The sequence below is a fragment of the Amphiprion ocellaris genome, chromosome 11 (genome assembly GCF_022539595.1).
Source record: "Amphiprion ocellaris isolate individual 3 ecotype Okinawa chromosome 11, ASM2253959v1, whole genome shotgun sequence".
NCBI lineage: Eukaryota > Metazoa > Chordata > Actinopteri > Pomacentridae > Amphiprion > Amphiprion ocellaris.
Genome location: NC_072776.1, coordinates 5,471,762 through 5,499,683, shown reverse-complemented (window position 1 = coordinate 5,499,683; position 27,922 = coordinate 5,471,762). Strand labels below are relative to the sequence as shown.

At 39.0% G+C, this 27,922-nt stretch overlaps 1 protein-coding gene and 1 long non-coding RNA gene across 5 annotated transcripts; one reads left to right on the top strand and one right to left on the bottom strand.

Moving 5' to 3' along the window:
- Positions 1-2,895: 2,895 nt before the first annotated feature.
- On the bottom strand, positions 2,896-19,195 carry LOC118470233 (uncharacterized). Of its 4 annotated transcripts, XR_008603260.1 has the most exons (5): positions 17,366-19,195; positions 17,221-17,293; positions 16,967-17,107; positions 7,910-8,010; positions 3,806-6,049 (listed from the first exon to the last, which is right to left on the bottom strand). It is a non-coding gene; the product is annotated as an uncharacterized LOC118470233 (long non-coding RNA). The 4 variants fall into 4 exon arrangements; XR_008603262.1 differs by lacking the exons at positions 16,967-17,107; positions 17,221-17,293; positions 17,366-19,195 and adding exons at positions 2,896-3,768; positions 8,902-10,003 and having other exon boundaries at positions 3,870-6,049; XR_008603261.1 differs by lacking the exons at positions 16,967-17,107; positions 17,221-17,293; positions 17,366-19,195 and adding an exon at positions 11,042-11,177.
- xk (X-linked Kx blood group (McLeod syndrome)) lies at positions 11,247-27,897 on the top strand. The gene is made up of 3 exons (XM_023269603.3): positions 11,247-11,499; positions 24,110-24,372; positions 25,836-27,897. The coding sequence occupies exons 1-3, from the start codon at positions 11,255-11,257 to the stop codon at positions 26,771-26,773; spliced, it is 1,446 nt and encodes a 481-aa protein (XP_023125371.2). The 5' UTR covers positions 11,247-11,254; the 3' UTR covers positions 26,774-27,897.
- Positions 27,898-27,922: the final 25 nt, after the last annotated feature.

The following is a 27,922-nucleotide window of genomic DNA, read 5'->3' as shown; positions in this document are numbered from 1 at the left end:
TGTCTTTTTAATGTTGTTTTTTCAATGTTTTATCAGCTTGTTTGAGTTTTTTTTTCTTTCCAATATTTAATGTTTCGATTAAATCTTTAAGGTTTTTCTTTTTAAATGTTTTACCACCTTTTAATGTTTAATTTTCTTTTTAAATGCTTCATTGTATTTTCTGTTTAATTCCTATTTAAAGTTTTATTGACTTTAAGATTTAATTTTCTAATTAAACATTTAATTTTTTAATTAAATATTTAGTCTTTTTAAAGGTTTACTAATCTAATTAAATGTTTTGTATTTTTTTAAATGTTTAATATTCTTCTTGTTTAACTGTATTTTGTAAATGTTCAATCATCTAAAATATTTCGTCTTTAATGTTTAAAATTTTAGTTAAAAATGTTGTTTAATTTCATAATTACATGTTTTAATCTTCTATTTAATTATCTAATTAAATATTTTATTTAATATAATTTAATTGTATTCTGTTTAATTTTCTTTTTAAAAGTTTTATTGTATTAAATGTTTTTTTTCCCTTTGATTTAATTGCTTTTTTAATGTAGTTTATTTCTTTAATCTTTTTTTCTGTCAAGATTTTACCCCCAACCTTAAAAATGAAACAAACCCTTAAATCACAACGAAAATACTTCTGTTGTCACAATCATGAGTTAGTCAATTATTCAGTTTATCAATTCAACTTTATTTGTTTAGCACCTTTCACACAGATGACAAAACTAAACAAGCAAACAGAAAAACTAGATTTAACATGGTAATAAAATATGTTGTGTCCAGGGGATGGAGGGAGTTTATTGAAGTCTTCTTGGGCTCACAGGGTAAATCATTTAAAATATAAACTTGATATTCAGTCTAAGGAAACTGCAGAGCGACAGAAGAAGCAACAATATCTCCTGTTTTCTCCTTTAATGAGTCGACTCTTCTTGTGCTTTCAGACCAAAGAACTACAGACTCTTCACAACCTGCTCAAACTCTTGGTACAGGACCTCACCACATGGGTCAAGAAGGTTTCCGCCTCATTTCTACTCTGAAGCTCACCTTCTCCTGCTCAAACTGCTGACAAATGTTTCTGCTGCTCTAAAGTCTGGTCTCCAGAACTTCCTAAAAACTCTCAAAGTCTCTTCTGCTGCAGGTTGCTTTGTAGAACTGTTCCAGAAAACCTCACTAAACCACATGGAGGGGCCTCAAGATAGTCATCCAAATGAAACCATACAAAAACCAAACTAGCACAATCCAAACGCTAAAGTCTCCTGCAGCCTACCAGAGAACCTCTGAGAACAGAGAATCAGGACAGGAACTCTTACCTTCTGGACAACCAACCTTGGTTCACTACAAGAATACAGAATGTGTCTGACCAAAAACCTCTGAAGACTCACTACAGCCAAGATAAAGATACAACTCACCTGCACCAAATCCACTAATCACTGCACATGTTAGCACCATGTGCTAACTGTGGCTAAAGAACCACATTTACCAAGACAACTATCCAGTACAAAGCCCTAAAACACACCAAGAAACACATTAAAATCTATTTTACTGCTGGAAGCTGCAAGCCAACGTCTAAAGAACAAACTAAAGCAATGGAGCCAAACCCGGTTCTGTGGTGAAGAGAAACAGAGGAAATGTTTGAATGCAGCTAAACAAAGCAGGAAGACACTGAGCTGCTCAGGTGTTCCTGATAACACCAAGCAGCCACCTGGACAGCCAATAGGAACACAGCTTACTGGAAGTCCAGAGGGCTGGCTTAGTGAAGTAAATCTAGTTTAAACTTGAAGCAGAAAGTTAACAAAGAAAGTTGAAAACCACCTTCTGATCCCTGAAATCTCTGAGTTTTCACACAAAGAACACCTGAACATGTCAAACTGGTTCCATAGTAGAACCATAATTGTAAAAACGTCATAGTATGGTGTATTGCTCAAAAAACATTATGACCCGGCTGTCTAGGGTCGCCGAGGAGCAACACAAAAACAGGACAAACGCTGGTTTCCAGGGGGTTAGGCGGCTATTTATTTGAAAGAGGAAGTTTACAACAACACAACATGTGAGCAGAAAAATCACAAAGTCTGTCTTTAGTTCAGCTGAAAATATTAGTTTTTGTCTTTTTTATTGACCAAACTTTTCAGGAAGTAGATGAAGAATAATTAAAGTTCTCATGTAGAAGTCCAACTTATTTTGGATCCTTGTGGAGAGTTTAATCTTAGAGGTTTGTAAAGCTGTTGAGTTTTTAGAGTCACATGGATTGTTTTGACATTAATAACCGAGTCCTGAAATAAAATTACAGTTGTGGATTTCTGTCATTTAGTCTGGACTAAACAAATAAAAGCAGCATAAATCTCAAACGTCATTATGAGGAGTCTGGATTGAGGTTTCTCACTTGATAATGATCAAAACATTAAACTTAGGTTGGTTTAAAGGAATATTCCCCCTTAAATCTTTGAATGTTGACCCTAAAAGGTTGGTTTCAGGAAGTATTCACCTACAAGGTCATCACACATCCACCTTAAAGGAACATTCCACCAAAAATCCTCGGACATGCACCTAAAATGTTGGTTTAACCGAGTATTCCATCAAAATCCTCAAAGAGACCCCCGAGGGGCCTGGTTAAAAGGAATTTCCACCCTAAAACCTCAACTATAGACCCCCAAAGGGGTGGTTTAGAAAAAACCCTTCAGTGTTGACCAAAAAAGTTAGTATGGAGGAATATTCCACCGAAATGCAAACCTGAAGAAGTTGGTTTGGAAGAATATACCATCCTAAACTTCCTTACATGTAGACTAAAAGACAGTTTGGAGAAAATTCCACCTAAAAATCGTCCAATGTAAGACCTAAAAGGTGAGTTTAATGGTATATTCCACTTAAAATCACGACTGTAGGACCTTGGAGGTTGGTCTGATGGTATATTCCACCCAACATCCTTGAACATAAACTTAAAAAGTTTGTTCAAAGGAATATTCCACCTAAAATTCTTCAATGTAGACCAAACAAATCTTGGTGTAAAGGAGTATTCCACCTTAAATGTAGACCTAAAGGATGGTTTGGAGTAATATTCTACTCTAAAATCTTCCAATGTAGACCTAAAAGGTTTATCTGATGGTATATTCTACCCAACATCCTGGAACATTTACCTAAAAGGTTGGTTTAATGGTATATTCACAGAAGAACCCTTGAACATCGGGCTTAATGGTATATTCCACCAGAAATACTTGTACATATACCAAGAAGTCAGTGTAAAGGAAATGTAGACCTAAAAGGATTGTTTAAAGGAATATTTAAACGATTATTTTCATTATTTAATAATCTGTTATCAGTCAGAACCCTGGCGAACTTATTTTCATCAGTTTTTTTAGTGGAAGTCACAAATAAAGGAGCTCTTGGTTTTTCCCGGCGTTACTGAGTCCAAAGCTGCCGTTTCAACACAGAACGTTCACATGCATCCACAAACCTCTCAGCACTCAAACACCCACAGAGAGGAGGCCGGCTGGACCGAGGCTCGGCGGCGTCCTCAGACCCACGAGTCGGGGAGTCGCTGAACTTGTTGGTCCGGTTTGAAGGCCTCAGTGTGGTCCAGTAGAAGTCCATGTAGTCGGCGTTGGCTTTGAACCGCAGCGACTGGCCACCATCAGGTGGACCGGCTTGTCCTCGTAGGGCTCCTCCTGTAGCCTTGAGGGAACCACAGGAACATTCAGTAGCTGTTGGAGTTCTTCCTGTCAGGCTCATGGTAGAACGGCTCTGAAGAATCTTGTCTTATCTGGAACAATCCAACAGCCTAAACTGCTAACAGCGGTGTAAAGAAGCAAACACACAGGCATCGATTAGGACTCAAATTAGATTTATTTTAGAAAACAAATCAACTTAGAGGCATTTGTTCACACATGTGGCTGAATAGGAGGCCGTCCAATCAGATTTGAGGTCTTCACTCTGTAGGTTGTTTGTTTGGTGAGACTCTTGGACCTCCATCAGCTGACGTGGATGTTTGATGGTCTTCTTCTCTAGTGCCAGATGATTCATCCATGAATTCAGCAGCTACAGACTGAAATGAAGCTCATGCTGCCGTTATTGAATTCCTGTTCCAGATCAAATGTTCAGAGCTCACCTTGAATGCAGCCGTCTGCTGTCTGATAGTTTTTCCTCATTGTCGTCTTCAATAAAGTCTTTTTCCTCATGTCAGGATGTGGTGAAACTCTTTCTCAGTCTCTGCAGACATCCCTCATTGTGCATCTCCAGAGAAGAAACAGAAAAACTGGTCACTGCTTCAGCATCAAACGCTCTCCAGCATTGAGAGTGTTTTAGGAATTAATTCATTGTGTTGTGAACTTTGAAGGAGCAGAAACTTTACAGCTGCCAAAGATATGAGCTCCAATTCTGGATGTTTTAGGAAATGAAGTTCATCAAATGAACACTTGATTTTTGCTGATAACTCTCATTAAATTACTGAAGAAATCCAACATAAAAACCTGTAAACTCTCAGGCAGCTTTTGTTAAAGTTTGTCTGTAATTCTATCATCATGTTCTGGAACCAGGACTCTACAGAAGTTCCTTCAATCAGATACTTGTGTGTTTCTATTTAAGGCCTCAGGTTTGAACGTACAGCAGAGGATTAGAAAGGAGTGATTTTAATATTTAAATCAGTCCAGTAAATGTTTGGAGTAAAAATGATTAAAATTTTGATTTAGATAGATTTGTGTCAAATAATATTGTAGAGTCTCACTTAAATATATCCAAATGAGTTCAGTGTATTTACATTTTATAGAATAGTTGATTTCTTAATCTTAATACTGTAGAGTCTGACCCTAAATATTATAATAAGGATATAAATTTAAATAATAAATAATATTTTAGTGCAGAGTCATAAACTTTAATCAGATAAACTTACAGAATAAATATCACTGCACAATCTTAACCTGAACATTTATATTATTGAGGTAGATTTACATAAATCATGATATTCTAGAGTCTTAACTGGAATATTTCTAATATTAATCTTTTTGTGTTGTGCTGATAAACAACAATAAACCGACTTTCAGATAATATTTGTTGTCTGTGATTATGAGACTAAATTCCTCCACAGTCTAGAACTGTCCCTGCAGCTGTAGGAATAAATAAAAATAAAATTGTTAATTTCCACATTATGCATATTTATTTATTCTTAATATCTCAGACTGAATGGTAGCTGGCAGTAAAAACAAACTCATCTGCTGGACTTCATTTCCCAAAATGGAAACATGGACAGAATTTAACACTCATGTATCCATGGCAACGCTAAAGTTTCTGCTTCTTACCAAAGTTCACAACACAAGTAAAGATTTTAATGTAAAACTTCAGGGATGACTGCTAACCATAAGTATTCTGATCAATACGTCATGATCAATATCAGGACAGATGTTACAACTCCAGCTGTTGCATTAGACTGCAGTTATTCACAGAGAAATTAAAACATCACATTCCTCATAAAAACTAGATGGGACTTTTATTAAATAAAGTGTTGGTGAATAAACAGTGTAAAAAGTGCAAAGCAGCTCCATTAAATCAGGAGATGTGAGACTTCCACAGCATGGATCACCATCTGCTGTGTTGATTCATAGCTGAATGTCAGAATGAACTGAGATAGAAAAGCTGCTTTGAGCTGCAACATTATGGTCTGACAATCCAACACCATCACAGTTTTCATCTGGTTGTTTTGCTCCAACATGCTGTGAAGTTCAGTTTTTACCTGAATCAATACAGAGATTCTATTTCCAACCAAGACTGGAATAAAAATTAGAATGCTATGAGGTTATTAATGCAACTAAATCCTTTCAGATGGAAGGATTTACTTTTAAGTTGTAATTCAAGTTTCAGTTGGAGCACATTGCATTCACAAAGAAAAACTGTGAAACCTTCATAGCAACATTTAATAAACCTAAAGCTTCCCTGTTGGCTCATTGGTGGAGTTTGTTACTGAGCATCTGAACCTTAAATCCAGTGAGACGACCATCTTCAGTCGAGGCCAGTCAGAGAACTTCAAGACCTTCCATCGGCTGGACCAGATGTGGCATCATCTCCCTCTGAACATCTGGATGACAGCAGAAAAGACAGAAATCAAACACAGATCACAGAAATACAATTTATTCACTTTCATCATTTTATAAAAGTAGCATGAACTTTATTAAAACTTGACAACATCAGTAATGAAAGTAAATGTTTTTATCTCATGTTGAAGCTAAATTTAAAGTCAATTTTAATGACAGTTTATCCTGAGAGGAGTGAGAATGGAGCTTTTCTTTCCCTTTTAGAATATTCCCTCAAAATATTCTGTTTATTATTGGCTTTAGAAACATTTGTCTTTACTTATTTATATTTAGATACCTCAGACTGATACACTTTGCTGGTTTGCAGATAATTTCATGTACAATGACAATAAAGATCTTCTATTATAACATATTTTGCTAAAACAAGAACTGAAACCTTCTCAACCATCTCTCAGTCTGCAAAATTCCAACTGTGACAAAGAATTATCTGATGTAGTTATTATTATAATCTTTACTGAACCAGCCTGGAATTAATAAAAATCTGTATATGGATATGATTTTCTCTGATGGGACCACTATGGAAGCCGTAGTAACAATTAACTATCCTTTGAAGGGAAAGATTAGGTCTTCTTCAGGTGGATAAAAAAAATGCTCTCCCTAAAAAAAAACAAAAAAAAAAACAATAAAAACTGCATACAATAAAGTAAATCTCTTCTGCACTGCACACGTTCTACACTTTTGTATAACTCTGGATGTCAGAGTAAAGGCAGACAGATCCACCGATCAGCCACAACATTCTGACCTCTGACAGCTGAAGAGAACAACATCCATCATCTTGTTCTAATGCAACGTTCTGCTGGGAAACCTTGACGTTCATGTGGATGTTTGACATGTACCACCACCTAAACACTGCAGGACAAACAACCCCCTAGTCTCCATGGCAACAGCAGTCCTTGATGCCAGCTGCCACCCTCAGCAGGACAAACTGCTCAGGAGTGATCCAAGGAACACGACAGAGTTAAGCTGTTCACCTGGGTTCCACACTCCCCACATCCAGATCTGATTGAGCATCTGTGGGATGGTCCAGGATCAGCCTGGTCTAGGTAGGACCCACCCTGCAACCCACAGGATCCACAGAATCCACAGGACATCCCCAGAGGTTCTGATGAACCACTGGGTCAGAGGAGTTTTAGCAGCATAAAGGGACCAACACAGTATTAGTCAGGTGGTCAGAATGTTATACTGTTATATTGTCATGCTGATTATATGATCAGTAAATGTTGCCATCAATTATAACGTCCACATTGATCAAGAAAAAAACCAACAACTATCAGTTCATTCAGAAACTGTGGGGTTAAACCTAAAAACACAGACCTCAACAGCAGTTTGTTTCAAAGCAGAACACCAGCTGGTTTTCACTAAAGAAGCTTTCAGAGCAACAATTAAATGACAGTTTTGTTCTCATTAAGTTCAGAGTCAGCCAAAATAATGTACACACATAGGGAAAAGAACATTTTTTAATAGATATTTCATTTGTATAAGTACTTCTATACATATAGATAACTCTTTCAAAGTTTGATCAAATCACGATAACTCTGTGTCCTGTTGTACAATGTTTTCCCAACAGATGGCGCTACCCTCATGAATGGAGCATCAACAAGTGACGTCTACAACACAACAGAAATGTCTGGAAGCTAGTGGCCACCACTTTGAGCACCTCTTGTAATTGTAGAGGCCAAAGATAACTTTTATTAATCTCGTGATGTCTGAATAAATTTGGTATTGAAGTATTTATGCAAGTTTTTCTTTTCCTGATGTGTGTAAACATTATTTTGGCTGACTCTGTATGATGGGTTTCTGACAGGTCACCAGGCAACATCTTTTTATAATAATGACAAACATACCTGCATTCTACAGGAGTGATTTTCCTCATGTGCAGGTAAAGATGTGTGAGGAGCTTAGAGATGACAGGAGCAGGAGTCATCCTCACTAATTCAGCTTCCACCTAGAAACAGAAAGACCACAAACAAACACACTGATAGACTCTCAAACGTTCAACCTCACAGCCTCAAAATATCTGTTTAGGAAGTGTTGTTTCTAAATTCTGCTGAAAGCATTGACAGACATTCTCTTACAAGGTTGTGTAAAAAGCAGCCTGTCCTCTGAGCTACTGAGAAATCTTCCTGAACAAAGTTTCTACGTGTAAATCGGCTCAACAAAAACTAAAGCCTCAGTCAGAGATAACAGGTATCGCAAATTATAAACAACTTTGTTAACTCAGACTTTCTGCTTCAACCTCACATAAAAAGGGGAGTTTAACTCATCAGGTGACTGAAAATGAACGGCTTGTGCAGTTCTAGATCCAAAAGTAGGATGTTTCCTCTCATGTTTTACTACAAATACATGCAATAATAAATAAATACAATGGCTGGTTGTTAGTTTATTCACTACTTGTGTCATTTTATATAATGGATTGAACTTGAGCAGTGGAAGAGAGAAGGAATTTAATGAAATTATGGAGATTCAGAGAGGTAATGTTGCGCAATGTTAAGCACGATTTAATTCAAACCAGCTGAATGTTAAACTTCAGTGCAGCTGAACGGGTTTCAGTTAACCTTAAAGTAAAATAACTTTTTAAAAAGCTAAAATACACAGCAGAGAAACACAGGCTGAGAAGGTCATTCTAATAATGAGGACAGCTGCTGCAGCAACTAACACAGGTGTTCAGCGGTAAGTTAGCCACCTGTGTTGATTAGCCCGCTAGCTAACTTAGCCGCTTAGCTAGCTAACGCGTCCGGACCAACTGCTCAAACACGACAAAACACAACTCTTCACAAGTCGCTGACTTAACGTACAAGAAAACAATGCTACTGGTTAGAAGTATTTATCTTCTTACCGTGTTTTACTCCAAAAACAAGGTCAACAGCAGCCAGAGATGCTACCAGTAGTGCCGACCATAGATATATATATAGCAGACTAGAAGCGCTAGCGCGCTGTCTTCTATACACGTCTATGGTCTGACCAATCACTGCTCTCTGGCTCTCAGTCAGTCTGACCAATCACTGCTCTCTGGCTCCGCCCTCTGAGAATCTATGGTTTGGCGCCACACTTGCTGATGACCACTTCCGGTCTCAGAAAATGAAAAACGGACCTGTTTTCGTTTCTGTCTCTTACTGATTTTATTTTTTTGGTTATTCTAAATATAAAATGAAAATCAAAGCATTTTTTAAATTTCGTACATCCCTTTTTGATCATAAAAAAGAAAAACGCCTTGTATTTCAATTTTATTTTTGTATTCTAAAACGAAAATCAAATAACCGCTCTTTTTTTGTTTTTCAATACCCGTTTCAGAACGGAAAATCCAATTGCCATAATATACACGGACCACAAAGCTTCATCACTGTGTTCGCTGTTGCTTCATGGTCGCAACCAAATGCATACTTGGAAAGGGGGGTGTCAGGCACTTAAATTGTCCTTAACAAAACAAATATTGTTTTTTATTCGTTTTTTTTAAATAGACAATTACAAAACTAATTTCCACTGATAGAGTTTCTAAAAGAAGAACATATTTAAGATACTTCCTGGTGAATATTTGGGGGGACAGATTGGTATTTACTCTGCATTGGAGGGACAGGATCACCCTAAACAGGGAATGGTTACATCCAAGTCGTGGCCACTGTGGGAATATTTTGTTTCAACTTTAGTGGATGCTTCAGATGGCTGCTTTGTTTGCCTCCAGGGTTGCTTATGTGGAGTTTCTTTTTATAGTCTTTGAATCTTATGGAAGCCCGTTTCTGCCAGTTGATGAGTTTGTATTTCATAATTATGAGATAGTAAGTCATAATTGGGATATTTAAGTCATAATTATGAGATTGTAAGCCATAATTATGAGATTGTAAGCCATATTTATGAGTTTTCATCTCATAATTACGAGAAATTAAGTCATAATTATGAGATTTAAAGTCATAATTTTAAGTTTGCGTCTCATAATTATGAGATAGTAAGTCATAGTTATGACATAGTAAGTCATAATTGGGATATTTTAAGTCATAATTATGAGATTGTAAGCCATAATTATGAGATTTTAAGTCATAATTATGAGATTGTAAGCCATAATTATGAGATTGTAAGCCATATTTATGAGTTTTCATCTCATAATTACGAGAAATTGTCATAATTATGAGATTTAAAGTCATAATTTTAAGTTTGTGTCTCATAATTATGAGATAGTAAGTCATAGTTATGACATAGTAAGTCATAATTGGGATATTTAAGTCAGAATTATGAGATTGTAAGCCATAATTATGAGATTTTAAGTCATAATTATGAGATTTTAAGTCATATTTATGAAATTAAGCCATAATTATGAGATTTTAAGTCATATTTATGAAATTAAGTCATAATTATGAGATTGTAAGCCATATTTATGAGTTTTCATCTCATAATTACGAGAAATTGTCATAATTATGAGATTTAAAGTCATAATTTTAAGTTTGTGTCTCATAATTATGAGATAGTAAGTCATAGTTATGACAGAGTAAGTCATAATTGGGATATTTTAAGTCATAATTATAAGATTGTAAGCCATAATTATGAGATATTAAGTCATAATTATGAGATTTAAGTCATAATTTTAAGTTTGTATCTCTTAATTATGAGGTAGGACTACATATTTTTGAGGTAAGTCAAAATTATGAGTTTTTATTTCATAATTATGAGATATGAAGTCATAATTATTAGATTTTAAGTCATAATTATGAGTTTGTATCTCATAATTATGAGATAGCATATGACTTTTTTTAAGTGGCGGAATTGGGCTTCCATAGAATCTTTAGGTTGGATTGAATCGAGATTTTTCCTGATTAAATTTACATTAAATTGTAATTCAGGCTTTCTTGGCATATTGTGTCCCTGCAGTTTCCTCCACACTGCTGCCCTCTTCTCCTTTCAGAATAACTGTCTGCAGGGCGTCATCTTCCAACCAACCATAGACTGTATATACAGTCTATGTAACCAACAGACACTTCAGTGCGCACCGGAGAGCGCAGCGCCTCTTGCGTTTCTCCTCGGGACGACACCCTTCTGAGACACCGTCCTGCCTGCCTCCGATCGCGAATGAGCTGCTGCTGCGGCGGCGTCCCGTCCAGCTCAGCTCGGCTCGGCGCCTGAACGGATGCTTTGCGTTATGGACGTGCGCACCAAGAGCGAAGCAGCGCGCCGCGTCCCCCAGATGGCGGAGTGAAGTGAGGATGCGACTCCCCAGTTCCATCTTTGTGTCGGTGTCTCTGTTCACGGCCGAGACCACGGCAGCTCTGTACCTCAGCTCCACGTATCGCTCCGCGGGAGACCAGATCTGGCAGGGACTCACGCTGCTCTTCACCCTCGTACCGTCCGTCCTGGTGCAGCTGACCCTCACCTTCATCCACCGCGACCTGAGCAGAGACAGACCGCTCATCCTGCTGCTGCACATCCTGCAGCTCGGTCCCATCGTCAGGTCGGTGTTTATCCCCACTAATGATTGCCTCATGCAGATTCCTCCGTATCTCCAGTGTGTCCATAGAGCACCTACAGGTGTGGTGGTGATGGCTGTTCTCTAAAAGCACGTTCCTCCTGCCTGCATATAAGCTGCTTAAGGCTTGTTTTGGTGAATGCGTGGCGCACATGCTGTTGTTTTCATGTTTTCTAGCCTTTTGTCTCTGCCTGGCTGCATACATGGTGGTGCAGCAGCCATATGTGTTTGTGTGGTTTAGTTGGGAAGTGCAGGGCTGATCAATACAACCAGAGCTCATCGATATGTCCCATATAGCTGCCCACACAGCTGCACTGCCAGCCACAGAAAAGACTGCCAGCCACAGAAAAGACTGCCAGCCAGTCTTTTCTCACATCTTCTCCCAGTTTGATCACCTTCACTGGTGGCCAAACTGATTTATTCATGACCGCTGTGCCTGAAAGAACCTTAAACACCAGGAACCCAGCTGGAGCTCACCAAGAAGCTCAATGCTGCTCACTGAGGAACCTTTAACCCCAGCAGGCCTGGTCTTCTCTCTCCTTAAGCCCTGGTCTGGCTGGACCATCTGCCTCAGCTGTAGCAATCTGAGCCTAATCCTGCATCTAGAGAGCCTCCCTGCTGTACACACAGACATGGGACTGTCATCAAATACACAAACAGCGGGAGGTCGGACTCTGGAAAACCTATTAAAACCCTCTCATCCCTTAAAACATGGGCTGCAGCTGATGCAGATGGTTGATTAATCGATTTGTAGATGGACAGAAAGGCAATCTGCGACTGTAGCGATGATCCATGAATCATTGCAGCTTTTCAAAAGTAAGAATTTGCTGCTTTTGTTTGTTTTACATTCTAGTGAACTGAATTGATTTGAGTGTTGGGTTGCTAGTTGGACAAAAAAAGCAATTTAAAGACAATCGCTTGGTGTTTTTCCTTGTTTTCTTATGTTTGATTAAACCAAAGGATTAACAGATTAATAGGGAAAGTGAACAAAACGTGCGCTTTTTAAAAATGCACACTCTAAAAAAATAATGCAGGAGATTTATTCCCACTATTTTTTAATGTCACTGAAGTATCAGAATTAGAATTTACTGGTTTAGTTGAACCTTTTAACTTTATTCTGATGGATGGAGTTGATGGAATAATGCTGGTAATTGCATCAGCTTAATATTTTGTGTAATTTAAACTAAAATTTCAGAATTTGTTCATTTAAAACTAAATTCAAGTTGGCATAACAATGAAATTTCCTTGATAAGTAATTTTTTTTATTATTTTGAGGCCAAAATGACAAGTTCCTGTTTACCACTGGAGTAACTTTAGTTTTTTTAGTTTACAAGCTTAAAAACTGGTGTTTATAATTATTGTGATTAAGTACAAAATGCTGAGAAGTTATTTCAAAATAGTGTGTAAAAACTATTTGGAACAACTTATCTTTGATGAGTGATCAACTTAAAAACTTCTGCCAAATAGCTAGTAAATAAAAATACCATTGATTGCAGGAACAAAAAGCCCCAAACTCAGTGTAGTTTGTTAGTTTAACATAATTTCATGAGAAGTTGTTGTAACTCAAAAATATTAATCCAAACGTTGTTTTTTGTTGTTGTTGCCAGAACATTATTTTTTACAGTGCAGTAGATCCAAAAAAGGATGCAGGAGGAGTTAACATTTTCCAAAAAATACAGCTTCAAGGGCAACTCCAAAGATTTTACTCTAAAAGTTCAGTTCACTTGTCAAGAAGAAGGTAAAAAAAAAAAAAAACCTATAATGTCATCTGTAGCTCTGGAAGAAGCTTTCTGAAGTCTGGCATAATAAATGTCCAAATATGTCAACTTCTGCAGCTTATTTTAACATTTTTTTTGATCCAGTTTTGTACAAAAGCAGCTCTAAGTAGCTGCTGCTTTAATCAACTGACAAAGACTCATAGGATGATATCTTTAATAATCACTTGACATCAAGCTTGAACTGGTGTCTAATTGGATGTATTTGGGTTTGGGGCAATTTACTGGACAAAAAAAGCTATTTTAATGAGTAAACTTGGGCTTTTTCAACTGTTCTGACATTCTATAGACCAATACAACACTAGATTATTCATAATATGAAATGAAATAATGGACTGATCTATTGTATGTTTTTTGCTATCATAAATTGAATATTTTCTTGGTTTAAACTATTGTTGAGACATTTTTGGCATGTCGTTTTGGGTACTTTTTCAACAGACCAAAACATTACCCGATAAACCCCTGATAATATAAGAACTGTTATCTCCAGCCGCCCACATGCAGTAATTCAGACTTTTTATGATTCCGCCTGCAAACAAAGTCTCAGTGAGTTTATCCTTTGACAGAGTCGGTTATATTTACGACTCGGTGACGTCCATACTTTTGTTTTTCTCTCCCAGCAGCGTCCTCTGAAACTCTGAGCTGCTCGGCCTGCTTCCCTTCCAGTGTGCATTCGAATGATTAGCGTTCAGACTTCTACATGTCTCCTCCATGAAGAGCAGATCTAAGAATAGCACATGTCGCTGCCGGCTCCTTATCTCTGACAACACAAGCTGTGAGGGGAAAGTCTGTCTGTTTTTGTAGGCAGCGCAGCAGCACTTCCTCTTCTCGTTGCCCAAAACACTCTATCAGTTTATGTCACACAGCAGCAGTGACACGGCAGGCTGTTGCGGGGAAAACGCTCCTCTTGTTTAGCTTTTTTTTTTTTTTTTTTTGCATTCTGGCGTCATCTCTCATTAGCAGCTCTACTGTAGTTCCTCGTGAATCTACAGGGATCATTTCTTCTTTGACTCAGAATCTGTTCGGCATCAAAGTTCTGCAGAATAGTTTGATAGTTCGACGTCCACTTCCATCATTTATTCCTGCTGCTTTAAACTCTTTAAAGTTGCTCAAGTGTGAAAGTCATCTGTCCTAAAATGCAGCTTAAACAAGTGTGATGTGGCAATTTAAATATTTTTTGGTATTTCATGATGACCTGGCAAGAGGCCCCAGCAGGAAGAAAGATAACAAATAAGCAATACGTCTACAAAAAAAGGACACATAGGTGTTTAAAGAGAGATTAAAAACAGTCTAGATTATTGCTAGCACTTCAGTGAAAACAGTCAGCATGTGCAGAGGTCAGCTAGGGTCTGCTGCAGCTTCTGCTTAAACATGTAAAGTGATGGAAGAGATGATAGTTTCAGAGATTTTTGGTGGGAATGTCAATTGATTGCTGCAGCAAAGCGACAGGAATTCCGGCCAAAGACAGCGCGAACCTTGGGGATAGAGAGGTATTGAGGTGTCTTCCCTGACAGGGTCTTGCAGATGAGTAGAAGCCAGTGTTGGAGTCGTCTGGTGTAAAGGGAAGGCCAACCTACTAGTTTGTAAAGGTCACAATGGTGGGCGGAGAAAGGTGCACCAGTAGCAAGGCGGATGGCTGAGTGGTGGAGGACATCAAGCCTGTTAACCCTCATCAGTACACGTGGCAAAACCTACTTCATCTGTACACTTGGGGTCCAGCTGGACCCCAGTAATATTTCATCTGTTTCATATTTCTGTACCTGTCCATATCCTCTCAGTGTATATTTTCCTAAAACGTGTGTCGTCTATAGATACAAATATGAAAGAAACAATGAAATTACTATTGATGATTACAAGCATGCATTGCTTACAATATTAGTGTAAGAACTCCTGAACGGAAATGAAACCCAATGCAACTGAAGCAGTCATCACAAGAGCAACATAACACAAACATACATAAATAAAAGATGCATAGTCTGGCTGGGGTCCCTGTGGACCCCAAATGATTTTTTGATGTAAACACTACAAACCTGGTTGGAATCAAATAAGTTCTGGTGTATGTGATGGCAACTATGTGGGTGACAACTACCTAAAGGGACTGAAAAATCCAACTTGTAAATAAAAAAATATGACAACTTATATACCCCTATGGTCCGCATGGACCTCAAGTGTACTGATGAGGGTTAAGGGTACACTTCGGGGCCATTTTATAGATGACATCGCCATAGTCGAACATGAAGAGGATGGTCGTCTTCACAAGAGCGTTTTTTTGCAGAGTATGTAAAGGAGTCCTTGTTACAGTAAAGGAACCCCAGTCTAGATTTGATTTTAACCTGTAGAATATTTATTTGAGGAGAGAAAGAGAGTGAAAAGTCCAGCCAGAGACAAAGGGTACTTGTAGGAGTTGACAAATTTCAACACTTGCACACACATGCAGCCAGTAAAATGCAATTATAGCAGCTTTAAATCAATATTTATAGTTACCAATGTGAAAGGCATCAATCATAGCGACAAAACCGAAGAATTCTCCTACAACTCCTTACAGAACTTTACATCTAGTTTTAGCTCATCATTCAGATTGCCAGCCTGCAGTTTTATCATATTTCATGCTTATCTTTCACTTGCAATGTCATTTTTGGCTGCAGCAGATTTTCCCCTCAGTTTGTCGACACCAAACACGGTGCCTCTACAGAGTCAATATTGGACTCAAACACACCAGGTGACCAGGAATGCAGCTCCAAATAAATATCATTTTAGCAGCAAAAGTGTCATATGAACTGTAATGGTGAGGATGTGGGCAAAAAAAAAAAATCAGTTATTGCAGGTTTAAGTCAAGCCTTCTAACAACACTTTACACTTCAGTAAGAGGCACGAACACAAACCCAGCAAGCGTTTAATAAGAAACACCACACTAATGCTGGGTGGAGCCTCCCATAACAGTCTCAGTCCATTGTGTCATGGATTCCGCAAGATGTTGCAAACATCGCTTTGAGACTCGGCTCCCTGGTGACACGATTGCATCACATCAGTCCTGTACACTTGCCAGCTGCTCATTCATGCTGGTTTCAGATGTAGTGGCTGAGGAGCAAAAATGAAACCAGCTGGAGGAGACTTTTGCTTTGTGATGTGGAGCCTCATCCGGCTGGAAGTAACCAGTTCAATATATAATTGAGGGACTTTTGAAGTCCATGGGATATATCTTGTGTGGCACTTGTAATGGAAATATGCTACCTTTAGGTGGGCTAAGGGCTACGCTATGGAAAAGGTTCGGCTCTGGGAGCTGTGTGAAAATTAATTAACACAAGACACACAGAAATTACCGGTAATGTATTAAAAATAATCAACAGAAAATACTTGAATGTATCAAGGTAGAGCAATGATCAAAATAATAAATTAAAACAATAACCAAAAATCAGAAAAAAAAAAAAAATCAAACATTCACCTGTAATTCAAGGAATTCAATCATAACACAGCAGCTTCACTTCAAACAATTTAAAGTGACTGTGTGCTATGTTTAATTCAGTAATGCAACAACAGTTCTTAATTCAGGTGAGTGTGGTTCCACTGTTGCCAATGGTGTTAATCAAAGTAATTCATCCAAGAAACAAGTCCATGCACAAATCCTAACAAGGTGAAATAAATCCAAACAGGGTGAAACAATTGTAAACAAGTCCTACCACACCGCTGGGGAAGGGATGAAGCTGTAAGGCTTGAGGCCTGCCAATGACTGGGGTGGGTGAAGGGTGAATCTTTTCAGACTGTTCCAGTTCTTTGGAGGGTAGCTCACCATCAATTCAAATCATCCATAGGAGCCTAACCTGTTTAACAGACAGGCTGCTTCATCATCATCATCATCATCATCATCATCATCATCATCATCATCATCATCATCATCATCAGTCACTCATCACATTTTTCATTAGTTGCTCACCAAAGTTCAGCAAAATGTTTGGTTTATGTTGGTGGCATCCAGAAGTCCAAGAGCTGGTTGTGGAGTTGAAGGCCTGTTAGCATTAGCATGAGCATTAGCATGATACCAAACAGCTTCAACTTGGTTCACATGAATTTTAACTCACTTTCTTTGATGCTGTGATTTCCAAGATTCCAGGCTTGTGAAAAGTGAACGGGTTTCCAGAGATGAGTGAATGTGGGGTGATCCTGCTGTTCAAGTGACTGTGTGTGACTGAGTGAATCTGGATGTGCGTCAAACAAAGGAACAGGTGGATTCCAGGTGGGAGAGAGACTGCTGGTGATTGGCTCAGGTGTTGTGAGTGACAGTGAATGGGTCCAATACTGTGGAAGTGACTGATTGTGACTGATTGCAGTGGTCTGTTCATGTTGGGATTCTTGATGGCCAACAATGAACTATTGCAGAGTGAGTGCTACATTTGCATACATTTTTATTAAAAGTAAAAAAAAAACTAATAATAATGGATTAGATTTATATGGTGCTTTTCTATTAAGGTATACTCAAAGTGCATACAATGGATCCATTATTCATTCACTCACACATTCTCACTCTGATGGTGGTAAACTACATTTGTAGCCACAGCTGCCCTGGGGCAGATTGACAGAAGCGTGGTTGTAAATCCACACCAAACAGCCCCTCCAACCACCACCAGCATTCATACATCAGTGTAAGTAGGAGGAAAGGTGGGTAAAGTGTCTTGCCCAAGGACACAATAGTACATGACTAGGACAGAGCAGGAATTGAACCGCCGACCCTTTGATCATTGGACGATCCGCTCTACCACCTGAGCCACAGCCGCCCCTACAAACTAATGTTCTTTATGTTCATTATGGTCATGTCTTTACAAATTCCATAATTATTTATCATGGAAACAGTCACTTATTAATAAAAAAATGACTGCATATCACTAAAATGTCAACTAAATAACTGTCCCAATTTAATAACAACCACCTCCTAATTAGCTAAACAATAATAAAATGAGCTGATTCAAGAATTGTTTTGATTGTGTTCTTTTTGTTAAATTGAGATCATCATGACAGATATTTCTTTGTTGGCAATATATCAAATTTCTGTGTCTGAGAAATCGCTTTCAACTAAGTTCCCCATTACAAAAACACCTCTCAAGGAAGTGTGTTACTTCCAGATCACATGACCTGCTCCACATGATGTCATTTCCTCCTGAAGAAAAGACTGGCCAGACTCCAAGGCTTTCTGACTTATTTAATATAAAGTAGTCAACAGGTTTACTACAATAGCTTTATAAATAACTTTCAATTTCAATTTTACTCAGTTGTATATATAATATTTAGAATAGAATAGAATAGAATAGAATATTCTTTATTGTCATTATACAATGTATAACGAGATTGCAGAAGAATCTTTGTGTAAAAATGCCATGTGGTGTTTGGTTTTAGGCGGCCTTATTGATTTTAGTCCTGAAAACAGCAAAAATGTCACCTCTGATACCTGTCAACTGTGTTACAAAATGTCACACTATTATATATTGATCCAACTATTAGAAGATGGTAAACTGTGGCCAGCAGTTGATGCACATGTTTAGCAGCAATATCCAGAAAGGCGGTGGTATTTAAACTCTGCTTGATGCGTTTTAAACCTCTCAACCCCGAGCGGTTTCTGGGCGTTTCTTTGCTCCTGTCACATTTTAAATAAGCTCATTTTTCACTGCAATATAAAATCCTGCACCTCTATAGAAACAGCACAACCATGACTAGAAGTAGAAAGAATTCAACAATGTCTACTGTAACAATTAGAATGCTGATAATCAAAAAAAACAAAAAAACAAAAAACTGGAATCAACATTCAGGTGTCCACATGTGTTACCAATACAGGAAAATAAAACTGTGGCTGTACAATCTATAGGTATTCCATTGATGCAGTTTTTAATTTGTTTCCATACTTGTCTCCTATCTGCTCTGTAAACACATCCTGCAGTTCAGCTGGAAAGTCCCAGAATTTTTATCATCTAACTGATGCCCACAGTTCAGTCAGTACTGGCTTCATGGTTGCATGAAGGAGTGCAGCGTTCTTTGTTTTTGCATCATCTGATAATGATAAATTAAAGTCACACATGATTACTTTAAGGAATGTAGAAAAGTGAAAATCCAATTCTTCCTGGTTTTACAGTTTCTTGTAATGATAAATAGTGTAATTTTGGCAATAGAAAAAATAGCATGCATTTCAAAGTTGTCAATAATCATACTGGAAGAGAAAAGATTCTCCACACTCTAGATATTTTAGTATCTACATTTTTAACCCTTTGACATACAACATGGGTCAAGAGATACCAATTTTCCCATCAGTATGGGTCACTTTTGACCCATGTTGGGAATCAAAGGGTTAGTTTTTTTTCTCCATACTTCTCTCCCATCTGCTCTGTTTAACAGCGTGCAGGTCAGCTGAAAAGTCCCTACATTTTGGTTACGTGAGTTTCGGTTTCACAATTACACTCAGGAGTTGTTTTGGGGTTTTTTTTAGTTTGTTTACAGCACCTGGTTGGAGCATATAGTTTATCTTTAGGGAATGTTTAAACGATACATGGATAAGATGATTTTGATTAAATATGAGAATTTTAAGCTTAGATGTGTTTAATTTTCCTGATGAGACCACACACAGTTAGTTCATGGACTGCCATAAGGTGAAAATCTAGTGATTCTGCTCTAATAAATGGTGTAATTTTGGTGATTTTTGTAAAAAGCTTCAAACCTTCCAGGGATGGTTGTGGTGTTTGGGAAGTTAAAAGGCTCAAAATGTGCCAAGAAAACATTCCTTCCATTGCTACCGTCAGTAAAATTCTTCAGTGGAGTCCTGACTTCTCCAAATTTACACTCAGTTGTCTCTCAAGTCAAAGCGAATGTTTTACTTACACAAGCAATGACATGAACAGAACACAGTCCGGACAAGTGACTGACAATATAAAGAAACAGTTTAGCTTTTATACAGACACATAAACAAGTTACATTACCTTGAGTTACAGGATGTTTGTTCGGCAGTGGTATTATCAGTTTCTGAGCAGTCAGTTTCAACCGGCTACTTGCAAAACCAACTTGTTATATGTTCATGGTCAAAGTTAATCATGGAAACTTACTGAGTTCACAGTCACACAGTTGTACAGTAGTTTGAAATCATACAGAGCATTTAATCATAACATTATTGTAATTTATAACAGCTACACCACCAGCAGCAGCCTGGACTGGACACAACCCATGTTGGGTCCATGAAGTCTTGCCATTGATGCAACAATTTGACCCTTTCAGCAGCAGCAGCGTCAGCAGAAATCGATATTCATTGAACTGAGCTACAATTTCTCCGTCTTCAGCTGTCCAGTTTTGGTCATCCTCGACCCACTGTAGCCTCAGATTCTGTTCCTGGTTGACATGATCTTCTGCTGTTTGGATCTCATCCACCCCAAGGTTGGATGTGTTGCTCAGTCTGACATGCTTTTCTGTTCGGTACAGTTGCAAACGTTGTCGATTAATTGGTTGTTTGGTCTATAAAACATGTTGATCAGTGCTCCCAGAACTTAAGAGAAGTCCTCAAATGTCTCGTTTTTTCCGCAACCCAAAGATATTCAGTTTACTGCAATAGAGGAGTAAAGAAACCAGAAAATGTAAAAATTTAAGAGGCTGGAATCAGATAATTTGAACCCTTTTCCTTAAAAAAAACTTGCTCAAAGCAATTAATTGGTTATTAAAATAGTTGCTGATCCATTTAATAGTTGACAACTAATTCATTAACTGTTGCGGGTCTAGTTGTAAACACTGATTATCTGTGGTTCTGTAGCCGTTCTGTCAGCTCCAGTCAGTCTGCTGTTCACTGGATGTTTGTTGGTTTGAAAATCCAGGAGCTCAGCAGTTTCAGAAAAACTCCAAACCAGCCCATCTGCCACCAACAATCAGGCTAAAGTCACTGAGTTCACATTATTCCCCCCGATCCTGAATTCTGATGTTGGATTCCCTGGAGCTGCTGCAGGACTTCCTGCCTGGATGATGACTGTCTGATGTGATAACTGCTGGTCGGCTCCTCCTAATAAACCGAGTGTGTAATAACTCCCATACCGAGCTCTGCAGAGACGGACCTTTATCACTTCTCCCGTCATTGAGATTCTGGGTATTATTTCTTTCTTTCTGCTAAGTCAGTGATGCGTTCACTGTGTGTGTCGCTGCAGCGTAATTCATGCTGATAAACTGTCAGCACCCGTGTGGCTTAAATCCCGCTGCCTTGCTGTTTTATTGGCTGCGTCTCAGCGCCGCCTCGACCTCTGGCCCTTCGCCCGAGCTCTGCACTTCAGACTCTTTAACTCGCACTGACAAATAACCGACTGCGACTCCCTCAGAGCCAAATGCTGGTTTTTACGTATGAATAGATGCTGATGCTGTTGGTGAAATTAGCAGGTTACAATGAAATTTGGTGCTCGATCTCTTAGGTTTTTATTTCACACGATCCCTAAGGTCAAAATGCTGATCTGTTCAGCCTCAATTGCCTCTTTATGCTAAGTGCTGATAAGCAGATGTTGGCATGTTAACACACTAAAGATAAGATTAGATCAACTTTTTTGATCTGTTACTGGGAAAATCCACAAATTACAGCCACTAGATACAAATGAAGCAAAACATGAAACAAGACAAGGAATACAAATGGACAATAAGCATAAAAATAAAGACATAATAAAGACTGTGTACACTTTGCAACATACATCAGTGTATAATCGAAGGTATGTGTGTATTCATGTTGTCCACCAGGCCTGCTGTCGTCATGGCAGCTAGTGCATGAGAAAAGGCCTTTGTTAGGATCAGCGGTGTTTGTTTGTAGAGAAGAAGTCTGCTGAGAGCAGTTGGGGTTCACTGCATCTGTCAGTTTCATAGGAAAACTTCTTCATTATTCATGTTCTGACTTGTAAATGTGTTATCTTTTATCTATTAAACAGAAATGGCTCTAGTAGTAACCGTTTTCTCTATATATGTCATCAAATGAAAGCACAATTTGTGTTTCCACTGGAGCACCTTTTTTTTTAATTGTACTTTAAGTGCATTTATTTTACTACAAAGCTTCTTTAGATTTTTTCTGTTTGCTGCTGACATGGGTTCCACTGGTGACGCTCATGTCTGTAAATCAATCAGCTTCAACTAGAATCCTCTTCAAACAAAATTGTGCCATTTAGGATGTAAAATGTACTGTTTGTGATTTTGATATGGAAGCTTAAAATCCCTAAATTTGTCTTTAGTTCCCTGTTTATACTGGACAACTCAGCATTGGATTTGACTCATATCCTGTTCTTTGAAAATGGTAGTTTGATCCATTTATGACCTTTAAAATACAGCAAATGTTACACCTGCTAAACATCTGCATGTTACTGTGCTGTGGTGTGTGTGTGTGTGTGTGTGTGTGTGTGTGTGTGTGTGTGTGTGTGTGTGTGTGTGTGTGTGTTTTTGTGGCCTCTGGGTGAAATAAACTAGCAAATGAGCTGATTCCAGTAAACCAAATGAAACTGTGAAGAACAATTATTTGTATTACTAATACTTTGTTGTTTGAAACAGTTAAAAAAAAAAGGTGGTAAGACGTCACGGCTGCTCATCTGCCAGCTTCTCTTGGAGATCTGTTACCATTTGGTGGCCAGTAACCGATGAGTATATTAATTTTTGTTCTAAATGTGAGTGGGCAGGTTCTGTCTTGAAGTAATTTTAGTTTGAAGCTGCCTGAAACAGAGCATTTTTAAATGATGTATTAATTGATTAGTATATTTTGAGATGTCTGTAGTGGGCTTAGCTCAGCTCAGAAATTTTCTATTGACAATTTTCAAGTTATTTTGGATCTAAATCAATGTGAGACACTGCGTAGGCTGCTTTCACAAAATGAAGAAAATAAAGAAAATAAACAGCCTGAGTCTCATTCAGCTTTGTTAGAATTTAGATTTTTAGCAGCAAGAGTAAAACCCAAGACTGAAGCAGTCTGATGCCAGATTATCTGTTGCCAACACTTTTCTCCGTTTTGAAAAATGAGCAGCTCTGGTCTCATAAATTCTACTTGTACTGTTTGAGAGGAGCTGCTTTTGCGTATCTTATTTATCTCTGACATCTTCCTCTGCTTCACCTCTGTCTGTCAAACTGCTGCTCTTCTGTCAGTCTCTTCTCCTCTTTAGTGACCAAATCTGTCATTTTTTGATGTGATGATTTGTTCATTTATACGTTATTTATCTGTTTTTTCAAACACCAACCAACATATTTCATATGGGTCTATGTATAATTGAGGGACTTTTGAAGTCCATGGGATACAGGTTTACTACAATATCTTTATAAATAACTTTCAATTTCAATTTTTTACAATTACATATATAGTATTTAGAAGAATCTTTCTTTAAAAATGCCATATGGTGTTTGGTTATAGGCGGTCATGTTGATTTTAGGCCTAAAAACAGCAAAAAGTCAACTATGATATCTGTCAACTATGTTACAAAAACTCCCACATTTATATATTGACCCTGATACAAATGAAGCAAAGTGTGAAACAAGACAAGGAATACAAATTTTCAACAAGGATAAACATAAAGACATAATAAAGACTGTGCACACTTTTCATGGATATGGCCAGACTGTAAATACAACAAATGTTACACCTGCTAAACATCAGCATGTTGCCGTGCTGTGGTGTGTATGGATGTGTGTGTTTATGTGTGCGTTTTGTGGCCTCTGGGTGCAATCAACTAGCAAATGAGCGGATCCCAGTAAACTAAATGAAACTGTGAAGAATAATGAAGCAGTAATGAAAAGCTATCTGCCTCTAAATGACGCCGGAGGAGCGTGTGCATCTCTTCATGCTCTCCTTCTGTTTCCAGGTGTCTGGAGGCGTTCTGCATCTACGGCAGCGTGGGCCGCGTGGAGGAGCCTTATGTCAGCATCACCAGGAAGAAGCAGATGCCCCGCGGGGGGCAGTCCGAGGAGGTGGAGCGGCAGGTGGGGCAGGCGGAGGGCAAACTGTTTACACACCGAGCAGCCTTCGCCCGCACCTCCGTCATTCAGGCCTTCCTGGGATCGGCCCCCCAGCTCACCCTGCAGCTCTACATCTGCGTCCTGCAGCAGGGGGTGTCCATCGGGAGAGGTGAGGCGAGTCTGTCACCGCCGCACAATAACGTAGGCTGATCAGCTAAGTGCCATATTGGAAATAAGAGGATGGTGTTTTCATGAGTCAAAGTGGTGTTATGTAACCGCCTCTGTGATACTGAGGATGGAAAGTGGTGATTCTCGCTGCCAATTGGTGCAGATCTGGGCTCAGGCTGTAACTGTGTGAGTGTTTGTGTGCGTGTGGGGGTGTTAGTGTGTCTATTCCTCAGACAGATTTAGTAAAAAGGTTCACAATGAGTCAAACTGGGACATCTGCTCTTCAAATTAGGGCGAAACAAAAGATGTTATAAGTATATTATTTCCTGTGCAGCTGTTCGTCTGACACATGAGCTTCGTGGTCTTAAATGAAACTTCAGAATCAGACAGGTTTGTCCTCAGTTAGTATGCACATTAAAACATCATTTCTCCCCTTCATGTCGGCTATTTAAAGATCCCATCATTCAGTGCTGTTAGTGGATAAAATCCAGAGTCCTACTTCTGTGCAAAAAATAAGCCCAAAGTTAATCAAATCAACTGGTTATGATCTAGATTCCCTGTTTGCGTGACTGTTGAAAGCTCATAATAACTTCAGATAATCTTTTTTTTTTTTACACAGAATCTGGATTTTTGTCCTTGCGTCACCTACACAGAATGAACAGGAGAAAAAAACTACTTCAGTGTGCAAATGAGCATTTTATTTTAAGCCTCGGGAGTCTGATTATTCAACTGTGAACACACGAGATGTGCTTTATTTATTCTAACTTTATGGTGCAGAGATGAGCTGAGAAATGCAGCTGAAAGTGGTTCTGTGTGACTAAAAGAATGCCTGTAAATATTTTTGAAAGAAAACTTTGAAACTTGATTATTACAAATAGAGAAACTGTTTTGTAATGATTATTTTAAGCTGCAATGACTGAAATTATCACATATTTATAGACACCTGTTTAGTTTTTCGGGGGTTCCTGACAGCTTCATGCTTTTGTTACTTTATTAAAATGAAAAGTCAGAATCTGGGATCAGTTTGTGGGATAAATAAAGATGCATGTGGGAGAGAATAGTTAAAAAGATGAAGACAAAAAGTCTCCTCAGATGTTAAACTCTGGGCTAAAATCTCCTCAGATGTTAGACTTTCGACTAAAATCTCCTCAGATGTTAAGCTTTCGACTAAAATCTCCTCAGATGTTAGTCTCTAGACTAAGGTCATCCTGTAAATGTTTTTTCTATCTCCAGTAGCTGCGATGAGAGTCTTTCTTACAGAATCGGTTTATTTTTAGTGATTTGATGAAATGATTAGGCTCAGTTTTGGTTTGGTTTCATCATGATGTTATAAATCTGACGGTTCTTCTGTTTTCTGGATTTTTGCTTAAAAATGAAGCAAAATCCAGCTGGACTCTAGAGGATAGATTAGAAGACATAAATCTGCTCTTCAGCTGGTATTTCCATGTCTGTTTGTTCATCCAGGTACTCTGATGGTGATCTCCCTGCTGTCCATCGTGTACGGAGCTCTGCGCTGCAACATCTTGGCCATTAAGATCAAATATGACGACTACGAGGTGGACGTCCGGCCGATGGCTTATCTGTGCATTTTCCTGTGGAGGAGCTTTGAGATCGCCACCCGCGTCGTTGTTCTGGTTCTGTTCAGCTCTGTGCTGCAGCTCTGGGTCCTGCCTGTGGTTCTGCTGAACTTCCTGGTGTTCTTCCTCTACCCCTGGATCTTGTTCTGGCAGAGCCACTCGCCGTTCCCCGAGAACATCGAAAAGACTCTGACCCGGGTGGGAACCACCATCGTGCTCTGCCTGCTCACCTTCCTGTACGCGGGAATCAACATGTTCTGCTGGTCGGCCGTGCAGGTGAAGCTCAACGACCCGGACCTCATCAATAAGTCCCAGAACTGGTACCGCATGGCCGTGTACTACATGGTGCGCTTTGTGGAGAACGCCTCGCTGCTCCTTCTGTGGTACATCTACAAAACGGACTTCTACAACTTCATCCGTGCCCCGCTGCTGGTGCTGCAGCTGCTGGTCGCGTACGCCATCGCCATCTTCTTCATGCTGGTCTTCTACCAGTTCTGCCATCCGTGTCGGAAGCTCTTCTCCTCCAGCATGACCCAGGGCCTCTGGGACTGCTCCTCCCTGCTCTGCCTGATGTGCACCTCTGCTTCCCCACAGAGCCGGCCGATGGGAAAGACTGTCCTGGAGCTTCCGAGCCCTTCGACGCGCAAAGAGCCTCCCGGTGAGCGAGCCCACGACTCGGCCAGCAACTCCACAGACGACATGCCCAACGACACGACGTACGACATGCTCAATGACACGGTCTACGACATTCCTACTGAGACGGACAACAATATAGGAGGTGGAATCAATGGTGACATTAGCCACAATGTATCCTGCAACGCTTAAAGCATGACAGCGGTTTGTGACGTGCCATGCAGAGACAGTTATCATAACCTTTTAAGTGCCACATGGATCCCTCTGTGAGTTGAGTTTACGCTCCCTTCGGTCTCATCTCAACTCCTACATGAAGCAAATGTGTCCTTAACTCGAGACTTTTCCTGGTTGCAGATATGATTCACATGCAGAGGTGGTGCTCACCCGTCTTATCGGCTAACATACTAACCTTTCATCATGCAGCCTTTAATACCAATAACGACGCCACCATTACGTCTTCATTTCTGGAGCCTGTCCACTTATATGCTGCATTACTGATCACAAGAAGCCATGCATTTTGCAGTGATTGTATTTCTCTTTGGCATAGAGGTTTGCATGTACGGAGCCTCACATGAGGTGTAACCGTTTCTCTGCAAGGGGGGTCTTGAGTGCATTTGGTACATTTCTTTTGTTGTTCTCTCAACCCTCTTGCTTGTTTTATGGCTGCAAGCAATCAGCTTTTTTACACCTCGATAGGAGCTTTATGAATAACACGCGCTGCTTCTGTGATGTGCTTTTGCTTGATGAAGAGATGATAATCTCCACACATTTTTGATCACCAAACACGTCACTGTAAAGCACGGACATTTCCAAGTGTGTTGTGTTTTTTGCACGTTTACAAAAAGGATTTAAGTGGCTTCGGTTGAACCGTCGAGCAGCAGCAGTCGTGATGTGAAATGCTTTGTATGTTTGTATATTTGCGTTTCTCTGATTCACGCCTGTCTGTCAGCTCTGTGTCTGTACGTCTCATTAGTTAGAATATTTACACCGACTGCACACAATTGATTATATCCAACTGAAAATGCATCAATGTTTGAAACTGTAACAAGTATTTTTGCTTATGTTCAACCTTTATTGTATAAACTGTCCGTGTGGGTGACTGTGTGTGAGAGAGAAAGTGAGATTATGAGTGTAGATGTTTTTGCACTAACTCCTTTTTGCAATGTAATCTGCAGAGGGATGATGACCTCGGGAATCACATGAATGCTCCTAATATTTGTATAAATAACACAAGCAAAATCTGAAGCAAAAAATAGAATATTACAATGAAGACCTATTAGACCCATCAAACATTCTCCTATACAAAATAAGAAGCATTTAAAAGATGAAATCCTACCTAAA

What these genes read in the sequence shown, in the direction of transcription:
- xk (XM_023269603.3), top strand. Translation starts at nt 11,255, where the DNA reads ATGCGACTCCCCAGTTCCATCTTTGTGTCGGTGTCTCTGTTCACGGCC. An exon ending in CAGCTCGGTCCCATCGTCAG is followed by an intron (nt 11,500 to 24,109) that starts GTCGGTGTTTAT and finishes TTCTGTTTCCAG; the next exon opens with GTGTCTGGAGGCGTTCTGCA. An exon ending in GGGGGTGTCCATCGGGAGAG is followed by an intron (nt 24,373 to 25,835) that starts GTGAGGCGAGTC and finishes TTGTTCATCCAG; the next exon opens with GTACTCTGATGGTGATCTCC.